The following is a 23,222-nucleotide window of genomic DNA, read 5'->3' as shown; positions in this document are numbered from 1 at the left end:
CCACCTTTATATAGTGTAAAAAGACATCCTGAAGCCTGGGCAGTCATTAATTTGATTGTCCAATATTTCCCTTATGAGATAATGCCTCTCATAGCAAATGTGTACAGCGCGAGCTGAAAATGCATTTACAGCACTAAAAAACCAAACTTTTATAACAGCTAAACCAAACGTTTCCAATGTAAATTTCCACCTTTATATAGTGTAGAAAGGCATCCTGAAGCCTGGGCAGTCATTAATTTGATTGTCCAATATTTCCCTTATGAGATAATGCCTCTCATAGCAAATGTGTACAGCGCGAGCTGAAAATGCATTTACAGCACTAAAAAACCAAACTTTTATAACAGCTAAACCAAACGTTTCCAATGTAAATATCCACCTTTATATAGTGTAGAAAGGCATCCTGAAGCCTGGAAAGTCATTAATTTGATTGTCCAGTATTTCCTTCATGAGATATTGCAACACTTAGAAAAAGTGTACAGCGCCAGCAGACAATGAATTTTCAGCACTAAAAAAACGAAACTTCATTAACAGCTAAACTAAACGTTTCCAATGTAAATTTCCACCTTTATATAGTGTAAAAAGACATCCTGAAGCCTGGGCAGTCATTAATTTGATTGTCCAGTATTTCCCTTATGAGATAATGCCTCACATAGCAAATGTGTACAGCGCGAGCTGAAAATGCATTTACAGCACTAAAAAAACAAACTTTTATAACAGCTAAACTAAACGTTTCCAATGTAAATTTCCACCTTTATATAGTGTAAAAAGACATCCTGAAGCCTGGGCAGTCATTAATTTGATTGTCCAATATTTCCCTTATGAGATAATGCCTCTCATAGCAAATGTGTACAGCGCGAGCTGAAAATGCATTTACAGCACTAAAAAACCAAACTTTTATAACAGCTAAACCAAACGTTTCCAATGTAAATTTCCACCTTTATATAGTGTAGAAAGGCATCCTGAAGCCTGGGAAGTCATTAATTTGATTGTCCAATATTTCCTACATGAGATATTGCAACACTTAGAAAAAGTGTACAGCGCCAGCAGACAATGAATTTTCAGCACTAAAAAAACCAAACTTCATTAACAGCTAAACCAAACGTTTCCAATGTAAATTTCCACATTTATAGAGTGTAAAAAGGCATCCTGAAGCCTGGGAAGTCATTAATTTGATTGTCCAGTATTTCCCTTATGAGATAATGCCTCACATAGCAAATGTGTACAGTGCGAGCTGAAAATGCATTTTCAGCACTAAAAAACCAAACTTTTTGTTAGAATAATATTAAGAGGTTATTATACATTTGCCGTGATGCAGCTTATTTTAATATGTAGTGCATATAACATGTTGCAGTTTAATATAGTGAACTATGCTGAGTGTTTGCAGTGTGAGGGGTGATACAGGGAGACACCTCTACTGCAGAGAGGTGTCTGCAATTGGCGGGGCGGTGGCACTTCTTCAGAAGTGAGGTTGAAGTAAACAACATCCTGAAGAGCCCTGATAAGTTGGCATCGAAGTCTGAAGCAAGCAACTGGGTCCTGATAAAGGATGTTGACGTCAAAGTCAGCTGCGATCCATGGCGACACCCCAATGATAAACCGGACTGAACCAGCTTTTGAGAAGACGAACTGTACCACCCTTGAGTGTAATCTGATTCCCCGATGTTATAAAAGGGAATGTGTGAAAAGCATCGAGGAACAGGGGGGGGAGATAAAGTTGTCAAATAAACTTTGTTTAACCTTTCTGTCTCCACAAGAGCTGTTTGTCTCTCCTTTTAGCGCACGAACACTATATGTCAAATTGGCGAACCTGACATACAATTGGTCCTTCAGAGCCGTGGACCCAACATACTGGAGGCGTCCAGGGGCGAAGCCGACGACCGAGGACAATCGTGGCCACAACAAGGATTTATTTTTTATTTTTTCCAGGATTTCTTTTCTTTTTTTGTTTTTTTTGTTTTTTGTTTCTCTTTTTTTTATTTTTTGGACCTGGTCCTCGACTTTGCTACTGGATGCTGAAAGTTGAAGGGAGGCTGCGGAGAGAGACGTTCAGCTCATCTTGGGTGAGTGTGTGAAGTCCGAATGTGATGAATGAGTGTGATAAATGTGGGCATTTGAAGGGGTACGTAGTTAAATTCTGCGTTAACAGGAGGGCGGACTCCTCTGCAAAGTAAGTAGTTAAATTCCGTGGGGATATTGTGGGGACTAGACAGAGTAAGTCTTTAAAACTGTGTAAAACCGTAAGAATACTAGTCAATGTTACGTGAAGAGACAGAGATAGTCTATAAAACTGATAGAGGATAACAGGGGTGTATCCTCCACGCGCGTTTGAAAGGGGAAAAAGAGAAATAAGGGGAAAAAAAGACGAGGAAAAAATAAATAAATAAATAAAAAGGGAAAAAAAAATAGTGTGAATGTAAACGTGTGCATGGAGGCTTGCAACCTCATTTTGGAACAGGAAAATTAACTGACAACTGTCTGGGAAGCAGAGGCAAGAATTCTCCGCCACTTGTGGTAGAAGCTTGGGAATTACCTAAGACAGAGCAATTGTCAGCCTGTTCAGGGACTGGAGGACAGGTTAGTCACCCTAGGTGAACCACTGTCTTGCAACATGGGGAAATCAAACAGTAAAAAAGCTAGCAAAAACGATCCGAAACAACAATTAACGTGTAAGGACTGGAAATTTATAGAAAGCCAATGTCCGGATAAGGTAAAACATTTAAACTCATGGATAACAAAATATGAATTCACTGGTCAGCTTAATACACACAAAATAGTCGATTTACAAGATAAGATAAAAATAAAACGAAAAAATAATGTAAAAAAGATGGATAAAGATGGATATGAAGATACAGAATTTTGGATGACAATGGCACTGAGACGAAAAATAGATAAGAATAACAAAACCAAAAAAGAAAACGCAGATAAAGGAAAATGGGAAGAGGATGAAATTATGTTTCAAAGAAAAGAAGATAACGAAACAGGTCCCGTAGGGGTTGTAAAAAATAAAAAATCCCTCCAATCATCCTTATATCCGCCACTTCCTATTTCACCCGAATCGACCGGGAATAAAGCTATACATACGCGGAGTAAGGGAAATTTAGGAGTTAGATTTTCAACAACAATGGGAAAAACTTTTTCTCCGGAGTCACTAAAAGGCTCCCCATCGGAAGAAGAAATACAAGACTCTTTTCCGATGATAGAAGTTGCTAATCCTAATATTGATGATGCGTCACCAGTAATTCTAGTGCATCGAACATGGACACAGGATGATGTTAAAAAGGCGGTAGAAGGCATTGTGTCCCACAAGGTTGATGTGAACGAATTTTTGCAGCAAATGGAAGACCTCAGGAGGTCTTACCACTTAAACGGAATAGAAGTCCAGCAAATCTGGATGGCTGCTCTGAAAGGTGATTGGCATAACATTAGAGGAGATTGGGATCCAAAAGAGTGTCAGGCTGTTCTAGCCCATGATAGCCAAGAACTCACACATCGCGTCCAAAGACTAATGGAGCGAACTAGAGAAAAATTCAAATTGAGAGCTAATTATACGGCTATAGGAAGAGTAACACAAAAGGAAGGAGAATCGTTTGATGATTACCGGGCCAGATTAACGGCGTGTTTTAAAGCAAACAGCGGCATTCCTGAAGACCATACTGAAGGAAGCATTTTTGAGGAGCAGTTAAAAAATGCCCTCCACGCAAATGCGCACCACACTATTCACCAATGGGTTGAAAAACATTGGGTAGATAGAGCAACAGGCACGCTGGAACAATACATTAACCAAGCGTTACATGCTGAACGAATATTGCAAGCTAAAAAGAAAAAAGCAGATACTTTTGTTATTGAGCCCGGGGAAAATCAATTTTATTTCCAAAACCGTGCTAAAGGTTTCAATCAAAAAGCGGGGCTGCTTCAAAGGTGGGATTTAAAACTGCGCCCCAGAGGGAGAGTTAGAGGAGGTCTTGCGGATCAGGGACGAGGCTATGTGAGTCCTAGAAATATCACTTGTTGGAGTTGCGGTGAGATAGGACATTTCGCGAACGACTGCCCTCGTATCATTTTTGGCAACAATTCCCACAATAAAAATAAATCATGACTAGGAAGAATAAATATCCCACAAAATGAGATAGAGGAACAAAATATTGAGGTAGACGTTGAACTAAATTTACAAGATATTTTAATATTTGATAATTCCAAGCCGGAGGTACAGCTAACAGTAAATGGTAGACCAATTATTTTTCTTTGTGATTCGGGAGCATGTAGAACTGCGTGTAAAGAACCAATTCCGGGAGCTTCAATGACAAACAACAAAGTGTTTGTCAGGACGGCTCAGGGAGACTTATCTGAAGTTTCTGAGACACACCCCGTTTGGATAAGAGACCCTTTAGGGGGATCGTGTAAAATACCAATACTGGTAGTACCAAATTGTCCAGTAAATTTGCTGGGAAGAGATGGGATGTGTAGATTGGGGTTAGCGTTAGTACCGACAGTTGGGGGAAATATGGTGGTAAAAAGAAAATATGAAATAACAAAATCAGATTTGCATGTGATAAAAGGCCTTGGAGAACCGCATTTTTATTATTTGCTACACATGACGAACAAACCGCCATTTCGTACTGGGGAAAAGTTACTTCGAGAAGCTAAACATTTTATGAAAAAACCGCAGGATGAAATGGATAAAAACGCCCTCCACGTAACAATGTGGTATAAACAGACTCCAGGCCCAGATCTTAACTATGAGACTGAATTATACAAACACACACCCGAAAAAATAGTGATTGATTATTTGTATACTGATAAACTGGGGACTGCAGGTGCAGGAGTTAGACTGCCTCATACTTTAAATCATTTATACAAGGGAATAACACCACACATATCTTTATTTAAACCCTTTGAATTAAGATGGAGAGAATTAGGATCGTTTGTTCAAAGAGGTAGACATGCAGATGATTGGAAACCAGATAATAAAGTGCAAGGTGTGGAGCATAGTGAGATGGAAAGAATGACAAGAAAAGCATTGTTTTGGGAAGTGCAGGCCGATGCGAGTCGTTTCCTTCACCGAATGTGACAAAAAGGAGGTTCTTATCTCTTGACAAAGGAAGAGGAAGACAGTTTAAAGGAAGTACCAGATTTCCTATGGGCAACGTTACCGTCAGACGTAGGACTTATTAGAAGCGCGCAACCCGTACAAATTAAACCAAAAACAGAATATCGACCTTGTATTAAACAATATCCATTAAAACCAGATGCGTTGGCGGGAATACAACCAGTGATTGAATCATTGATTAGTGCAGGAGTAATAATTGAGTGTCCAGATTCTCCATGTAATACACCTATTTTTCCAGTAAAAAAGGCTCCGCCTTCTGTAGGCTGGAGAATGGTCCAAGACCTACAGGCAGTAAATTCCGCCGTAGTACATAGGGCACCCTGTGTCCCTGATCCACATACTTTATTAAATTCATTAAGACCAGACGCAGCGGTCTTTACAGTAATCGACGTGAGCAACGCATTTTTCTCAGTCCCTGTTCATGAAGATAGTCAGTACTGGTTTGCGTTTACACATAAAGGGAAAAAATATACATTTACCAGATTACCACAAGGGTACTGTGAAAGCCCTACAATTTATTCCCAAATTATGACAGCTAGTATGTCTACATTTGAACCGCCATGCGGAAGCCAAGTCTTGTTATATGTGGATGACATTTTATTAGCTTCAACAAACATACAAAATAGTAAAAGAGACACTGTTGCTTTATTGTGTCATTTAGCGAAGGAAGGACACAAGGTAAATAAAAACAAATTACAGTTGTGGAAAGAAGAGGTTAAATATTTGGGTCATAATTTAAGTAAAAAAGGAAGAACAATTTTAGAAGACAGGAAAATAGCTGTCTTGCACGCTCCTAAACCTTTAACTAAAAAACAGATGATGTCATTTTTGGGACTAACGAATTATTGTAGAACGTGGATTCCAAATTATGCAGAAATAGTTGCACCACTTTCCAAATTGATATATGAAGATAGTTTAAAAGTGTCTTCACCTTTGCGGTGGACCACAGAATCAGAGCGGGCATTCTGTGATATCAAGCAGGCCTTGGTGTCTAGTACGGCCTTGGCCTTGCCAGATTATTCTAAACCCTTCGTCCAGATGATGGATTGCAAGGGTGACTACATGACATCATTATTGGCTCAACAACATGGTGATAAACTAAGACCTGTGGCGTATTATTCTTCAAAGTTAGACAATGTGACACGTGCGCTTCCTCATTGCGTAAGAGCTGTTGTGGCAGCGTCACTAGCTGTAGAGAGCAGCTCAGCAGTCGTGCTTTTTCATCCATTGACCTTAAAAGTCCCACATGCAGTATCTGCACTGCTACTGCAGACAAACATGGTATTCTTATTACCAGCACGACACTTATCCTGTATGGCTGTTTTGTTATCACAACCGCACCTCACATTAGAAAGATGCACAGGTTTAAATCCAGCAACTTTAATGCCACTCCCTGATGATGGTGTACAACATGATTGTCAGGAACTGGCTGAGCAAACGACTAAGTGCAGGGCTGATCTAAAAGATCAACCCTTACAGAACGGAATTATTCTTTTCGTTGACGGGTCATCTAAGAAAAATGAATTCGGGAAAACACAAACTGGTTATGCGGTGGTCACAATAGACACGGTGTTAAAATCAGAACCACTTCCTTCTCATTATTCAGCCCAAGCTGCTGAGTTGGTAGCCCTAACTGAGGCATGTAAGTTAATGACTGGTAAAGCAGTAACAATTTATACTGACAGTCAATATGCTTTTTCAACATGTCATGTATTTGCGCAATATTGGAAAAATAGAGGAATGATAACATCCGTTGGAAAACCCGTAACACATGCTGAACTCCTATCCAAATTGTTATATGCTGTTCAATTACCAAGCCAAATTGCAATATGTAAGTGTTCCGCACACACTGTGGGCACTAATGAAATTACTTTAGGAAACGCGTTCGCAGATAAGGCAGCGAAAAAAGCAGCCACCAAGCCACTCATAGGTGTGGCCGAGTGTGCGCCGCCAGATAATGTCCTGCGAGACCACATCCTTATAGACATGCAGCAACAAAGTCCTATGCAGGAGCAAAAATTATGGTTAGACAGAGGAGCTACTTTAGCTAATGGTATATATATCAGTTCAGAAAAGAAGCCGATTCTTCCAAGAAATCTTTTTCGATGGGCTGCTATTTTGACACATGGTGTATCACATGTATCAACGGGAGGGATGGTAAGACAGATAAACCAATTCTATACAACATATGGCTTTAATTTTTTCTCAAAAAGATTTTGTAGAGCCTGTATGATCTGTGCTCGACACAATTCTCAGGGAAACATGCGCCCAAAAAGAGGACAGTTTCCTCAAGCAACATACCCTTTCCAACGAATCCATATGGATTTTATTGAATTGAGTAAAAGCGAGGGGAAGAAATATTGTCTTGTTATTATTGATGCATACTCAAAATGGGTAGAAATTTTTCCAGCAAAACAACAAGATGCACTGACAGTTGCAAAATCATTATGTAAAGATATAATACCAAGGTATGGTATACCAGAAATAATTTATAGTGATAATGGAACACACTTCGTGAATACAATCATAAATAAAATAGGGCAAATGTTTCACATAGATTTAAAACACCATTGTTCATACCAACCTCAAAGTGCAGGCCTGGTGGAAAGAATGAATGGAACGATGAAAAATAGACTGAAAAAATGTATGGAAGAAACTAAACGTCCATGGACTCAATGTATAGATCTGGTAAAATTGCATATCAATATTACAAGTTCCACAGGACTGACACCTTATGAAGTTCTTTTTGGCAGACCATATAGGGTACCTTATTTTTCCACACAGTGGGAAATTGATAATGAGGCCAACCTAGCCGATTACATGAGGAAAACTTTAGAGAAAAGAAATGAATTGATATTGCCAGAAAGCGAGTGTACTTCTCTTCAACAGGAGGAACAGGTCGTTCCGGGAGACTGGGTTCTGATCAGGAGCCTAAAAAGGAAACACTGGAACTCTCCGAAGTGGGAAGGCCCTCACCAAGTTCTGCTGACCACACCAACTGCAGTAAAAATTGCAGCACGAAACACCTGGATCCACCTTGCGCATTGTAAGAAGGTCATCTCAACCGAGACACCCGACAAGGGGAAGGTAGGCAAGCCTGGTGACTAAGTGGGGGCAGATCAATAGGATCTGAAAACATTTTAGGCCAGTGAAGAACTATAAGCCACCCTACCCTATTAGGGGTCTCTCGGCCGATATGACTTTCGCGTGGATAAAGTTTGAGATTTTGTGTTGTGCAGCCTTGGTTGCAGTGAAAGCTTTGTATACACCAACATATACACCGATAAATAATAATAATGGACATTCAACTAAAAATCTTAGGTTACCTGATAAGATGGACTTTACATCATGCGCTAGGAGCAACAGCATTGCTGACTCAGCAACAATGATTTGTTTGCCGACTAACAAGATGACAACTGCTATTATACCATGGTCTGAAGTTAAATTGAGTGAAGCATCCGTTTTCAAAGTAGGACAACATGCGTATAGTGCGCAAAGTTATGGACGCCGGTACACATGGTACTTAACTGTGAGAACTAGAAGATGGGATGGACTGGTAGCAGAAACGGGACAAGACTGGTCTGACTGGACGACTGAAAAATGTGCAAAAACTTTGCGGAAGAAACTTTCATTAACACACGTAGCGATAGGAATTCAGTTAACTATTAACTCGACAAATTGGGGATGCGACAATAATCCGTGTGAAGAATTAGATTTAAGCCCATATTCTCAAGGGGTAGATCCTTATCATACTATTGTAATTTGTGTATCTACCATTTTAAAGAATCCCGTTGAGGCTACCCCTATAAAAAATATAGAGACCAAAACTTCGATGAAAAAACGATCTAAAATGGTGCTAAAATTTAAAGGAAAACTCTCTGTAGATGATCACTTTTTGGCTGTTACAGGAGTTACCCAATTAGGAAATAATTGGCTACTATTAATGGAATCAGCTGCTAAGACTGCAAATTCTAGCTGTGTTTCATGTATGGGCCCGAGACCATTGCTACGAGTAATTCCAGCAGCTCTTCCATCAACATGCCTTTTAGAAGTAATGACAAAATTGACGCCTAATGCGGATTGCATTGCTTGGAATGATGTCTACCCGGCTACGAAAGCAACGAAAGATAAGCCTATCTTTTCGACCGATGTGGCAGTGGCTAACTTTACTTGTGTTAATCTTACAGGAACACAAAATAGAGTGGGAGGCTTATCATCAGCGTGGTGCAAAACAACTCTGCTCCAATCAGGTACACTACTGCCACGCAGCGATGTGTGGTGGTGGTGTGGGGGTACTAAATTATTTGATTCATTAAAGGACGCAGTTGGAACTTGTGCATTGGTGTCACTTCTCTTACCAGTGTCTATTTTTCCATCCACAGCAGGGGACATTCAAAGAGCAGTTGAAGCCCACGAATCCCCCTATTATTACGCCAGGAAAAGACGAAGTGCTTAATAAACTACATACACTATAACGTGCAAAGATTGGGGAACTTCACTGAAGAAGGATTTATAGCTATTAAAGAACAATTGGCAGCAACATCACTCATGGCATTTCAAAACCGCATCGCGGTGGACATGCTGTTGGCAGAGAGAGGAGGGGTTTGCGCCATGATTGGTGATCAGTGTTGTACTTTCATTCCTAACAACACTTCTCCGGAAGGGTCCCTCACAAGAGCCATTACAGGCTTGCGCGCCCTGAACCGAAAGCTGAAGGAACACTCAGGTGTGAATACCTCTGCATGGGATGAGTGGTGGAACAAAACGTTTGGTAAATATAAAAATTTGGTATTTTCGGTAATGATTTCTATAACAATGTTCACCTCAATCCTTGTACTGTGTGGATGTTGTTGTATTCCCTGCATTCGCGTTTTGATTGTCCGACTTATCTCAACAGCTCTCGCTCCAACAAATTCCAAACTACAGGAAATATATCCTTTGATTAATTACAGAAGTGCTGGTGATGGAGGAGACACTGATGACCAAGTTGATGACGACGACTGAATTTACCTGGGAGATACTATTCGTTAATCCAAAACGCTCAAATAAAAAAAAAAAAAATAAATAAATAAAAATAAAAAAATTAATAAATAAATAAATAATGATAAAGGGGTCTACATTTGCTATCAAGCTAATGATTTGATGGAATTAAATCCTTGGAAGTTCCATTGATGATAATTTTTTTGGGGCAAATGTAGAATAAACAGGAGGGAATGTTAGAATAATATTAAGAGGTTATTATACATTTGCCGTGATGCAGCTTATTTTAATATGTAGTGCATATAACATGTTGCAGTTTAATATAGTGAACTATGCTGAGTGTTTGCAGTGTGAGGGGTGATACAGGGAGACACCTCTACTGCAGAGAGGTGTCTGCAATTGGCGGGGCGGTGGCACTTCTTCAGAAGTGAGGTTGAAGTAAACAACATCCTGAAGAGCCCTGATAAGTTGGCATCGAAGTCTGAAGCAAGCAACTGGGTCCTGATAAAGGATGTTGACGTCAAAGTCAGCTGCGATCCATGGCGACACCCCAATGATAAACCGGACTGAACCAGCTTTTGAGAAGACGAACTGTACCACCCTTGAGTGTAATCTGATTCCCCGATGTTATAAAAGGGAATTTGTGAAAAGCATCGAGGAACAGGGGGGGGGAGATAAAGTTGTCAAATAAACTTTGTTTAACCTTTCTGTCTCCACAAGAGCTGTTTGTCTCTCCTTTTAGCGCACGAACACTATATGTCAAATTGGCGAACCTGACATACAATTGGTCCTTCAGAGCCGTGGACCCAACATACTGGAGGCGTCCAGGGGCGAAGCCGACGACCGAGGACAATCGTGGCCACAACAAGGATTTATTTTTTATTTTTTCCAGGATTTCTTTTCTTTTTTTGTTTTTTTTGTTTTTTGTTTCTCTTTTTTTAATTTTTTTGACCTGGTCCTCGACTTTGCTACTGGATGCTGAAAGTTGAAGGGAGGCTGCGGAGAGAGACGTTCAGCTCATCTTGGGTGAGTGTGTGAAGTCCGAATGTGATGAATGAGTGTGATAAATGTGGGCATTTGAAGGGGTACGTAGTTAAATTCTGCGTTAACAGGAGGGCGGACTCCTCTGCAAAGTAAGTAGTTAAATTCCGTGGGGATATTGTGGGGACTAGACAGAGTAAGTCTTTAAAACTGTGTAAAACCGTAAGAATACTAGTCAATGTTACGTGAAGAGACAGAGATAGTCTATAAAACTGATAGAGGATAACAGGGGTGTATCCTCCACGCGCGTTTGAAAGGGGAAAAAGAGAAATAAGGGGAAAAAAAGACGAGGAAAAAAAAATAAATAAATAAAAAGGGAAAAAAAAATAGTGTGAATGTAAACGTGTGCATGGAGGCTTGCAACCTCATTTTGGAACAGGAAAATTAACTGACAACTGTCTGGGAAGCAGAGGCAAGAATTCTCCGCCACTTGTGGTAGAAGCTTGGGAATTACCTAAGACAGAGCAATTGTCAGCCTGTTCAGGGACTGGAGGACAGGTTAGTCACCCTAGGTGAACCACTGTCTTGCAACATGGGGAAATCAAACAGTAAAAAAGCTAGCAAAAACGATCCGAAACAACAATTAACGTGTAAGGACTGGAAATTTATAGAAAGCCAATGTCCGGATAAAGTAAAACATTTAAACTCATGGATAACAAAATATGAATTCACTGGTCAGCTACACACAAAATAGTCGATTTACAAGATAAGATAAAAATAAAACGAAAAAATAATGTAAAAAAGATGGATAAAGATGGATATGAAGATACAGAATTTTGGATGACAATGGCACTGAGACGAAAAATAGATAAGAATAACAAAACCAAAAAAGAAAACGCAGATAAAGGAAAATGGGAAGAGGATGAAATTATGTTTCAAAGAAAAGAAGATAACGAAACAGGTCCCGTAGGGGTTGTAAAAAATAAAAAATCCCTCCAATCATCCTTATATCCGCCACTTCCTATTTCACCCGAATCGACCGGGAATAAAGCTATACATACGCGGAGTAAGGGAAATTTAGGAGTTAGATTTTCAACAACAATGGGAAAAACTTTTTCTCCGGAGTCACTAAAAGGCTCCCCATCGGAAGAAGAAATACAAGACTCTTTTCCGATGATAGAAGTTGCTAATCCTAATATTGATGATGCGTCACCAGTAATTCTAGTGCATCGAACATGGACACAGGATGATGTTAAAAAGGCGGTAGAAGGCATTGTGTCCCACAAGGTTGATGTGAACGAATTTTTGCAGCAAATGGAAGACCTCAGGAGGTCTTACCACTTAAACGGAATAGAAGTCCAGCAAATCTGGATGGCTGCTCTGAAAGGTGATTGGCATAACATTAGAGGAGATTGGGATCCAAAAGAGTGTCAGGCTGTTCTAGCCCATGATAGCCAAGAACTCACACATCGCGTCCAAAGACTAATGGAGCGAACTAGAGAAAAATTCAAACCCTTGAGTGTAATCTGATTCCCCGATGTTATAAAAGGGAATGTGTGAAAAGCATCGAGGAACAGGGGGGGGGGGATAAAGTTGTCAAATAAACTTTGTTTAACCTTTCTGTCTCCACAAGAGCTGTTTGTCTCTCCTTTTAGCGCACGAACACTATATGTCAAATTGGCGAACCTGACACTTTTATAACAGCTAAACCAAACGTTTCCAATGTAAATTTCCACCTTTATATAGTGTAAAAAGACATCCTGAAGCCTGGGCAGTCATTAATTTGATTGTCCAATATTTCCCTTATGAGATAATGCCTCTCATAGCAAATGTGTACAGCGCGAGCTGAAAATGCATTTACAGCACTAAAAAAACAAACTTTTATAACAGCTAAACCAAACGTTTCCAATGTAAATTTCCACCTTTATATAGTGTAGAAAGGCATCCTGAAGCCTGGAAAGTCATTAATTTGATTGTCCAGTATTTCCTTCATGAGATATTGCAACACTTAGAAAAAGTGTACAGCGCCAGCAGACAATGAATTTTCAGCACTAAAAAAACGAAACTTCAGTAACAGCTAAACCAAACGTTTCCAATGTAAATTTCCACATTTATAGATTGTAAAAAGGCATCCTGAAGCCTGGGAAGTCATTAATTTGATTGTCCAGTATTTCCCTTATGAGATAATGCCTCGCATAGCAAATGTGTACAGTGCGAGCTGAAAATGCATTTTCAGCACTAAAAAACCAAACTTTTATAACAGCTAAACCAAACGTTTCCAATGTAAATTTCCACCTTTATATAGTGTAAAAAGACATCCTGAAGCCTGGGCAGTCATTAATTTGATTGTCCAATATTTCCCTTATGAGATAATGCCTCTCATAGCAAATGTGTACAGCGCGAGCTGAAAATGCATTTACAGCATAAAAAAACAAACTTTTATAACAGCTAAACCAAACGTTTCCAATGTAAATTTCCACCTTTATATAGTGTAGAAAGGCATCCTGAAGCCTGGAAAGTCATTAATTTGATTGTCCAGTATTTCCTTCATGAGATATTGCAACACTTAGAAAAAGTGTACAGCGCCAGCAGACAATGAATTTTCAGCACTAAAAAAACGAAACTTCATTAACAGCTAAACCAAACGTTTCCAATGTAAATTTCCACATTTATAGAGTGTAAAAAGGCATCCTGAAGCCTGGGAAGTCATTAATTTGATTGTCCAGTATTTCCCTAATGAGATAATGCCTCACATAGCAAATGTGTACAGCGCGAGCTGAAAATGCATTTACAGCACTAAAAAACCAAACTTTTATAACAGATAAACCAAACGTTTCCAATGTACATTTCCACCTTTATATAGTGTAGAAAGGCATCCTGAAGCCTGGAAAGTCATTAATTTGATTGTCCAATATTTCCCTTATGAGATAATGCCTCTCAGAGCAAATGTGTACAGCGCAAGCTGAAAATGCATTTACAGCACTAAAAAACCAAACTTTTATCACAGCTAAACCAAACGTTTCCAATGTAAATTTCCACCTTTATATAGTGTAGAAAGGCATCCTGAAGCCTGGAAAGTCATTAATTTGATTGTCCAGTATTTCCTTCATGAGATATTGCAACACTTAGAAAAAGTGTACAGCGCCAGCAGACAATGAATTTTCAGCACTAAAAAAACGAAACTTCATTAACAGCTAAACCAAACGTTTCCAATGTAAATTTCCACATTATAGAGTGTAAAAAGGCATCCTGAAGCCTGGGAAGTCATTAATTTGATTCTCCAGTATTTCCCTAATGAGATAATGCCTCACATAGCAAATGTGTATAGTGCGAGCTGAAAATGCATTTTCAGCACTAAAAAACCAAACTTTTATAACAGCTAAACCAAACGTTTCCAATGTAAATTTCCACCTTTATATAGTGTAAAAAGACATCCTGAAGCCTGGGCAGTCATTAATTTGATTGTCCAATATTTCCCTTATGAGATAATGAATCTCATAGCAAATGTGTACAGTGCGAGCTGAAAATGCATTTTCAGCACTAAAAAACCAAACTTTTATAACAGCTAAACCAAACGTTTCCAATGTAAATTTCCACCTTTATATAGTGTAAAAAGGCATCCTGAAGCCTGGAAAGTCATTAATTTGATTGTCCAGTATTTCCTTCATGAGATAATGCCTCACATAGCAAATGTGTACAGTGCGAGCTGAAAATGCATTTTCAGCACTAAAAAACCAAACTTTTATAACAGCTAAACCAAACGTTTCCAATGTAAATTCCACCTTTATATAGTGTAAAAAGACATCCTGAAGCCTGGGCAGTCATTAATTTGATTGTCCAGTATTTCCCTTATGAGATAATGCCTCACATAGCAAATGTGTACAGTGCGAGCTGAAAATGCATTTTCAGCACTAAAAAAAACAAACTTTTATAACAGCTAAACCAAACGTTTCCAATGTAAATTTCCACCTTTATTTAGTGTAAAAAGACATCCTGAAGCCTGGGCAGTCATTAATTTGATTGTCCAATATTTCCCTTATGAGATAATGCCTCCCATAGCAAATGTGTACAGCGCGAGCTGAAAATGCATTTACAGCACTAAAAAACCAAACTTTTGTAACAGCTAAACCAAACGTTTCCAATGTAAATTTCCACCTTTATATAGTGTAGAAAGGCATCCTGAAGCCTGGAAAGTCATTAATTTGATTGTCCAGTATTTCCTTCATGAGATATTGCAACACTTAGAAAAAGTGTACAGCGCCAGCAGACAATGAATTTTCAGCACTAAAAAACGAAACTTCATTAACAGCTAAACTAAACGTTTCCAATGTAAATTTCCACCTTTATATCGTGTAAAAAGACATCCTGAAGCCCCGGGCAGCCATTAATTTGATTGTCCAATATTTCCCTTATGAGATAATGCCTCTCATAGCAAATGTGTACAGCGCGAGCTGAAAATGCATTTACAGCACTAAAAAACCAAACTTTTACAACAGCTAAACCAAACGTTTCCAATGTAAATTTCCACCTTTATATAGTGTAGAAAGGCATCCTGAAGCCTGGAAAGTCATTAATTTGATTGTCCAGTATTTCCTTCATGAGATATTGCAACACTTAGAAAAATAGTACAGCGCCAGCAGACAATGAATTTTCAGCACTAAAAAAACGAAACTTCATTAACAGCTAAACCAAACGTTTCCAATGTAAATTTCCACATTTATAGAGTGTAAAAAGGCATCCTGAAGCCTGGGAAGTCATTAATTTGATTGTCCAGTATTTCCCTTATGAGATAATGCCTCACATAGCAAATGTGTACAGTGCGAGCTGAAAATGCATTTTCAGCACTAAAAAACCAAACTTTTATAACAGCTAAACCAAACGTTTCCAATGTAAATTTCCACCTTTATATAGTGTAAAAAGACATCCTGAAGCCTGGGCAGTCATTAATTTGATTGTCCAGTATTTCCCTTATGAGATAATGCCTCACATAGCAAATGTGTACAGCGCGAGCTGAAAATGCATTTACAGCACTAAAAAAACAAACTTTTATAACAGCTAAACTAAACGTTTCCAATGTAAATTTCCACCTTTATATAGTGTAAAAAGACATCCTGAAGCCTGGGCAGTCATTAATTTGATTGTCCAATATTTCCCTTATGAGATAATGCCTCTCATAGCAAATGTGTACAGCGCGAGCTGAAAATGCATTTACAGCACTAAAAAACCAAACTTTTATAACAGCTAAACCAAACGTTTCCAATGTAAATTTCCACCTTTATATAGTGTAGAAAGGCATCCTGAAGCCTGGAAAGTCATTAATTTGATTGTCCAGTATTTCCTTCATGAGATATTGCAACACTTAGAAAAAGTGTACAGCGCCAGCAGACAATGAATTTTCAGCACTAAAAAAACGAAACTTCATTAACAGCTAAACCAAACGTTTCCAATGTAAATTTCCACCTTTATATAGTGTAAAAAGGCATCCTGAAGCCTGGAAAGTCATTAATTTGATTGTCCAGTATTTCCTTCATGAGATAATGCCTCACATAGCAAATGTGTACAGTGCGAGCTGAAAATGCATTTTCAGCACTAAAAAACCAAACTTTTATAACAGCTAAACCAAACGTTTCCAATGTAAATTCCACCTTTATATAGTGTAAAAAGACATCCTGAAGCCTGGGCAGTCATTAATTTGATTGTCCAGTATTTCCCTTATGAGATAATGCCTCACATAGCAAATGTGTACAGTGCGAGCTGAAAATGCATTTTCAGCACTAAAAAAACCAAACTTTTAAAACAGCTAAACCAAACGTTTCCAATGTAAATTTCCACCTTTATATAGTGTAAAAAGACATCCTGAAGCCTGGGCAGTCATTAATTTGATTGTCCAATATTTCCCTTATGAGATAATGCCTCTCATAGCAAATGTGTACAGCGCGAGCTGAAAATGCATTTACAGCACTAAAAAAACAAACTTTTATAACAGCTAAACCAAACGTTTCCAATGTAAATTTCCACCTTTATATAGTGTAGAAAGGCATCCTGAAGCCTGGAAAGTCATTAATTTGATTGTCCAGTATTTCCTTCATGAGATATTGCAACACTTAGAAAAAGTGTACAGCGCCAGCAGACAATGAATTTTCAGCACTAAAAAAACGAAACTTCATTAACAGCTAAACTAAACGTTTCCAATGTAAATTTCCACCTTTATATAGTGTAAAAAGACATCCTGAAGCCCGGGCAGCCATTAATTTGATTGTCCAATATTTCCCTTATGAGATAATGCCTCTCATAGCAAATGTGTACAGCGCGAGCTGAAAATGCATTTACAGCACTAAAAAACCAAACTTTTATAACAGCTAAACCAAACGTTTCCAATGTAAATTTCCACCTTTATATAGTGTAAAAAGACATCCTGAAGCCTGGGCAGTCATTAATTTGATTGTCCAGTATTTCCCTTATGAGATAATGCCTCACATAGCAAATGTGTACAGCGCGAGCTGAAAATGCATTTACAGCACTAAAAAAACAAACTTTTATAACAGCTAAACTAAACGTTTCCAATGTAAATTTCCACCTTTATATAGTGTAAAAAGACATCCTGAAGCCTGGGCAGTCATTAATTTGATTGTCCAATATTTCCCTTATGAGATAATGCCTCTCATAGCAAATGTGTACAGCGCGAGCTGAAAATGCATTTACAGCACTAAAAAACCAAACTTTTATAACAGCTAAACCAAACGTTTCCAATGTAAATTTCCACCTTTATATAGTGTAAAAAGGCATCCTGAAGCCTGGAAAGTCATTAATTTGATTGTCCAGTCTTTCCTTCATGAGATATTGCAACACTTAGAAAAAGTGTACAGCGCCAGCAGACAATGAATTTGCAGCACTAAAAAAACGAAACTTCATTAACAGCTAAACCAAACGTTTCCGATGTAAATTTCCACATTTATATAGTGTAAAAAGGCATCCTGAAGCCTGGGAAGTCATTAATTTGATTGTCCAGTATTTCCTTCATGAGATATTGCAACACTTAGAAAAAGTGTACAGCGCCAGCAGACAAATGAATTTGCAGCACTAAAAAAACGAAACTTCATTAACAGCTAAACCAAACGTTTCCAATGTAAATTTCCACCTTTATATAGTGTAAAAAGACATCCTGAAGCCTGGGCAGTCATTAATTTGATTGTCCAGTATTTCCCTTATGAGATAATGCCTCACATAGCCAAATGTGTACAGCGCGAGCTGAAAATGCATTTACAGCACTAAAAAAACAAACTTTTAGAACAGCTAAACTAAACGTTTCCAATGTAAATTTCCACCGTTATATAGTGTAAAAAGACATCCTGAAGCCTGGGCAGTCATTAATTTGATTGTCCAATATTTCCCTTATGAGATAATGCCTCTCTAGCAAATGTGTACAGCGCGAGCTGAAAATGCATTTACAGCACTAAAAATCCAAACTTTTATAACAGCTAAACCAAACGTTTCCAATGTAAATTTCCACCTTTATATAGTGTAGAAAGGCATCCTGAAGCCTGGAAAGTCATTAATTTGATTGTCCAGTATTTCCTTCATGAGATATTGCAACACTTAGAAAAAGTGTACAGCGCCAGCAGACAATGAATTTTCAGCACTAAAAAAACGAAACTTCATTCACAGCTAAACCAAACGTTTTCAATGTAAATTTCCACATTTATATAGTGTAAAAAGGCATCCTGAAGCCTGGGAAGTCATTAATTTGATTGTCCAGTATTTCCCTTATGGGATAATGCCTCACATAGCAAATGTGTACAGCGCGAGCTGAAAATGCATTTACAGCACTAAAAAACCAAACTTTTTTAACAGCTAAACCAAACGTTTCCAATGTAAATTTCCACCTTTATATAGTGTAAAAAGGCATCCTGAAGCCTGGAAAGTCATTAATTTGATTGTCCAGTATTTCCTTCATGAGATATTGCAACACTTAGAAAAAGTGTACAGCGCCAGCAGACAATGAATTTGCAGCACTAAAAACACGAAACTTCATGAACAGCTAAACCAAACGTTTCCGATGTAAATTTCCACATTTATATAGTGTAAAAAGGCATCCTGAAGCCTGGGAAGTCATTAATTTGATTGTCCAGTATTTCCTTCATGAGATATTGCAACACTTAGAAAAAGTGTACAGCGCCAGCAGACAATGAATTTTCAGCACTAAAAAAACGAAACTTCATTAACAGCTAAACCAAACGTTTCCAATGTAAATTTCCACATTTATATAGTGTAAAAAGGTCTCCTGAAGCCTGGGAAGTCATTAATTTGATTGTCCAGCATTTCCATTATGAGATAATGCCTCACATAGCAAATGTGTACAGCGCGAGCTGAAAATACATTTACAGCACTAAAAAACCAAACTTTTATAACAGCTAAACCAAACGTTTCCAATGTAAATTTCCACCTTTATATAGTGTAGAAAGGCATCCTGAAGCCTGGAAAGTCATTAATTTGATTGTCCAGTATTTCCTTCATGAGATATTGCAACACTTAGAAAAAGTGTACAGCGCCAGCAGACAATGAATTTTCAGCACTAAAAAAACGAACCTTCATTAACAGCTAAACCAAACGTTTCCAATGTAAATTTCCACATTTATAGAGTGTAAAAAGGCATCCTGAAGCCTGGGAAGTCATTAATTTGATTGTCCAGTATTTCCCTTATGAGATAATGCCTCACATAGCAAATGTGTACAGTGCGAGCTGAAAATGCATTTACAGCACTAAAAAACCAAACTTTTATAACAGCTAAACCAAACGTTTCCAATGTAAATTCCCACCTTTATAGAGTGTAAAAAGGCATCCTGAAGCCTGGGAAGTCATTAATTTGATTGTCCAGTATTTCCCTTATGAGATAATGCCTCACATAGCAAATGTGTACAGCGCGAGCTGAAAATGCATTTACAGCACTAAAAAACCAAACTTTTATAACAGCTAAACCAAACGTTTCCAATGTAAATTCCCACCTTTATAGAGTGTAAAAAGGCATCCTGAAGCCTGGGAAGTCATTAATTTGATTGTCCAGTATTTCCCTTATGAGATAATGCCTCACATAGCAAATGTGTACAGTGCGAGCTGAAAATGCATTTTCAGCACTAAAAAACCAAACTTTTATAACCGCTAAACCAAACGTTTCCAATGTAAATTTCCACCTTTATATAGTGTAAAAAGACATCCTGAAGCCTGGGCAGTCATTAATTTGATTGTCCAATATTTCCCTTATGAGATAATGCCTCTCATAGCAAATGTGTACAGCGCGAGCAGAAAATGCATTTACAGCACAAAAAAACCAAACTTTTATAACAGCTAAACCAAACGTTTCCAATGTAAATTTCCACCTTTATATAGTGTAGAAAGGCATCCTGAAGCCTGGAAAGTCATTAATTTGATTGTCCAGTATTTCCTTCATGAGATATTGCAACACTTAGAAAAAGTGTACAGCGCCAGCAGACAATGAATTTTCAGCACTAAAAAAACGAAACTTCATTAACAGCTAAACCAAACGTTTCCAATGTAAATTTCCACCTTTATATAGTGTAAAAAGGCATCCTGAAGCCTGGAAAGTCATTAATTTGATTGTCCAGTATTTCCTTCATGAGATAATGCCTCACATAGCAAATGTGTACAGTGCGAGCTGAAAATGCATTTTCAGCACTAAAAAACCAAACTTTTATAACAGCTAAACCAAACGTTTCCAATGTAAATTCCACCTTTATATAGTGTAAAAAGACATCCTGAAGCCTGGAAAGTCATTAATTTGATTGTCCAGTATTTCCTTCATGAGATATTGCAACACTTAGAAAAAGTGTACAGCGCCAGCAGACAATGAATTTGCAGCACTAAAAACACGAAACTTCATGAACAGCTAAACCAAACGTTTCCGATGTAAATTTCCACATTTATATAGTGTAAAAAGGCATCCTGAAGCCTGGGAAGTCATTAATTTGATTGTCCAGTATTTCCTTCATGAGATATTGCAACACTTAGAAAAAGTGTACAGCGCCAGCAGACAATGAATTTTCAGCACTAAAAAAACGAAACTTCATTAACAGCTAAACCAAACGTTTCAAATGTAAATTTCCACATTTATATAGTGTAAAAAGGTCTCCTGAAGCCTGGGAAGTCATTAATTTGATTGTCCAGCATTTCCATTATGAGATAATGCCTCACATAGCAAATGTGTACAGCGCGAGCTGAAAATACATTTACAGCACTAAAAAACCAAACTTTTATAACAGCTAAACCAAACGTTTCCAATGTAAATTTCCACCTTTATATAGTGTAGAAAGGCATCCTGAAGCCTGGAAAGTCATTAATTTGATTGTCCAGTATTTCCTTCATGAGATATTGCAACACTTAGAAAAAGTGTACAGCGCCAGCAGACAATGAATTTTCAGCACTAAAAAAACGAACCTTCATTAACAGCTAAACCAAACGTTTCCAATGTAAATTTCCACATTTATAGAGTGTAAAAAGGCATCCTGAAGCCTGGGAAGTCATTAATTTGATTGTCCAGTATTTCCCTTATGAGATAATGCCTCACATAGCAAATGTGTACAGTGCGAGCTGAAAATGCATTTACAGCACTAAAAAACCAAACTTTTATAACAGCTAAACCAAACGTTTCCAATGTAAATTCCCACCTTTATAGAGTGTAAAAAGGCATCCTGAAGCCTGGGAAGTCATTAATTTGATTGTCCAGTATTTCCCTTATGAGATAATGCCTCACATAGCAAATGTGTACAGCGCGAGCAGAAAATGCATTTACAGCACTAAAAAACCAAACTTTTATAACAGCTAAACCAAACGTTTCCAATGTAAATTTCCACCTTTATATAGTGTAGAAAGGCATCCTGAAGCCTGGAAAGTCATTAATTTGATTGTCCAGTATTTCCTTCATGAGATATTGCAACACTTAGAAAAAGTGTACAGCGCCAGCAGACAATGAATTTTCAGCACTAAAAAAACGAAACTTCATTAACAGCTAAACCAAACGTTTCCAATGTAAATTTCCACCTTTATATAGTGTAAAAAGGCATCCTGAAGCCTGGAAAGTCATTAATTTGATTGTCCAGTATTTCCTTCATGAGATAATGCCTCACATAGCAAATGTGTACAGTGCGAGCTGAAAATGCATTTTCAGCACTAAAAAACCAAACTTTTATAACAGCTAAACCAAACGTTTCCAATGTAAATTCCACCTTTATATAGTGTAAAAAGACATCCTGAAGCCTTGGCAGTCATTAATTTGATTGTCCAGTATTTCCCTTATGAGATAATGCCTCACATAGCAAATGTGTACAGTGCGAGCTGAAAATGCATTTTCAGCACTAAAAAAACCAAACTTTTATAACAGCTAAACCAAACGTTTCCAATGTAAATTTCCACCTTTATAGAGTGTAAAAAGACATCCTGAAGCCTGGGCAGTCATTAATTTGATTGTCCAATATTTCCCTTATGAGATAATGCCTCTCATAGCAAATGTGTACAGCGCGAGCTGAAAATGCATTTACAGCACTAAAAAAACAAACTTTTATAACAGCTAAACCAAACGTTTCCAATGTAAATTTCCACCTTTATATAGTGTAGAAAGGCATCCTGAAGCCTGGAAAGTCATTAATTTGATTGTCCAGTATTTCCTTCATGAGATATTGCAACACTTAGAAAAAGTGTACAGCGCCAGCAGACAATGAATTTTCAGCACTAAAAAAACGAAACTTCATTAACAGCTAAACTAAACGTTTCCAATGTAAATTTCCACCTTTATATAGTGTAAAAAGACATCCTGAAGCCCGGGCAGCCATTAATTTGATTGTCCAATATTTCCCTTATGAGATAATGCCTCTCATAGCAAATGTGTACAGCGCGAGCTGAAAATGCATTTACAGCACTAAAAAACCAAACTTTTATAACAGCTAAACCAAACGTTTCCAATGTAAATTTCCACCTTTATATAGTGTAAAAAGACATTCTGAAGCCTGGGCAGTCATTAATTTGATTGTCCAGTATTTCCCTTATGAGATAATGCCTCACATAGCAAATGTGTACAGCGCGAGCTGAAAATGCATTTACAGCACTAAAAAAACAAACTTTTATAACAGCTAAACTAAACGTTTCC

At 37.9% G+C, this 23,222-nt stretch overlaps 1 protein-coding gene across 1 annotated transcript; it reads left to right on the top strand.

The window, feature by feature from the left end:
* The first annotated feature begins 8,226 nt into the window (after nt 1-8,226).
* On the top strand, nt 8,227-9,563 carry LOC148315963 (uncharacterized). Its single transcript, XM_088287127.1, has one exon. The coding sequence runs from the start codon at nt 8,304-8,306 to the stop codon at nt 9,561-9,563; it is 1,260 nt and encodes a 419-aa protein (XP_088143253.1). The 5' UTR covers nt 8,227-8,303.
* The last annotated feature ends 13,659 nt before the right edge of the window (nt 9,564-23,222 follow it).

This window comes from Idiotropiscis lumnitzeri, unplaced genomic scaffold (assembly GCF_059441095.1).
Source record: "Idiotropiscis lumnitzeri isolate Australia: NSW breed Sydney's pygmy pipehorse unplaced genomic scaffold, RoL_Ilum_1.0 HiC_scaffold_29, whole genome shotgun sequence".
Classification (NCBI taxonomy): domain Eukaryota; kingdom Metazoa; phylum Chordata; class Actinopteri; order Syngnathiformes; family Syngnathidae; genus Idiotropiscis; species Idiotropiscis lumnitzeri.
This window is presented reverse-complemented; position numbering and strand designations above follow the sequence as displayed.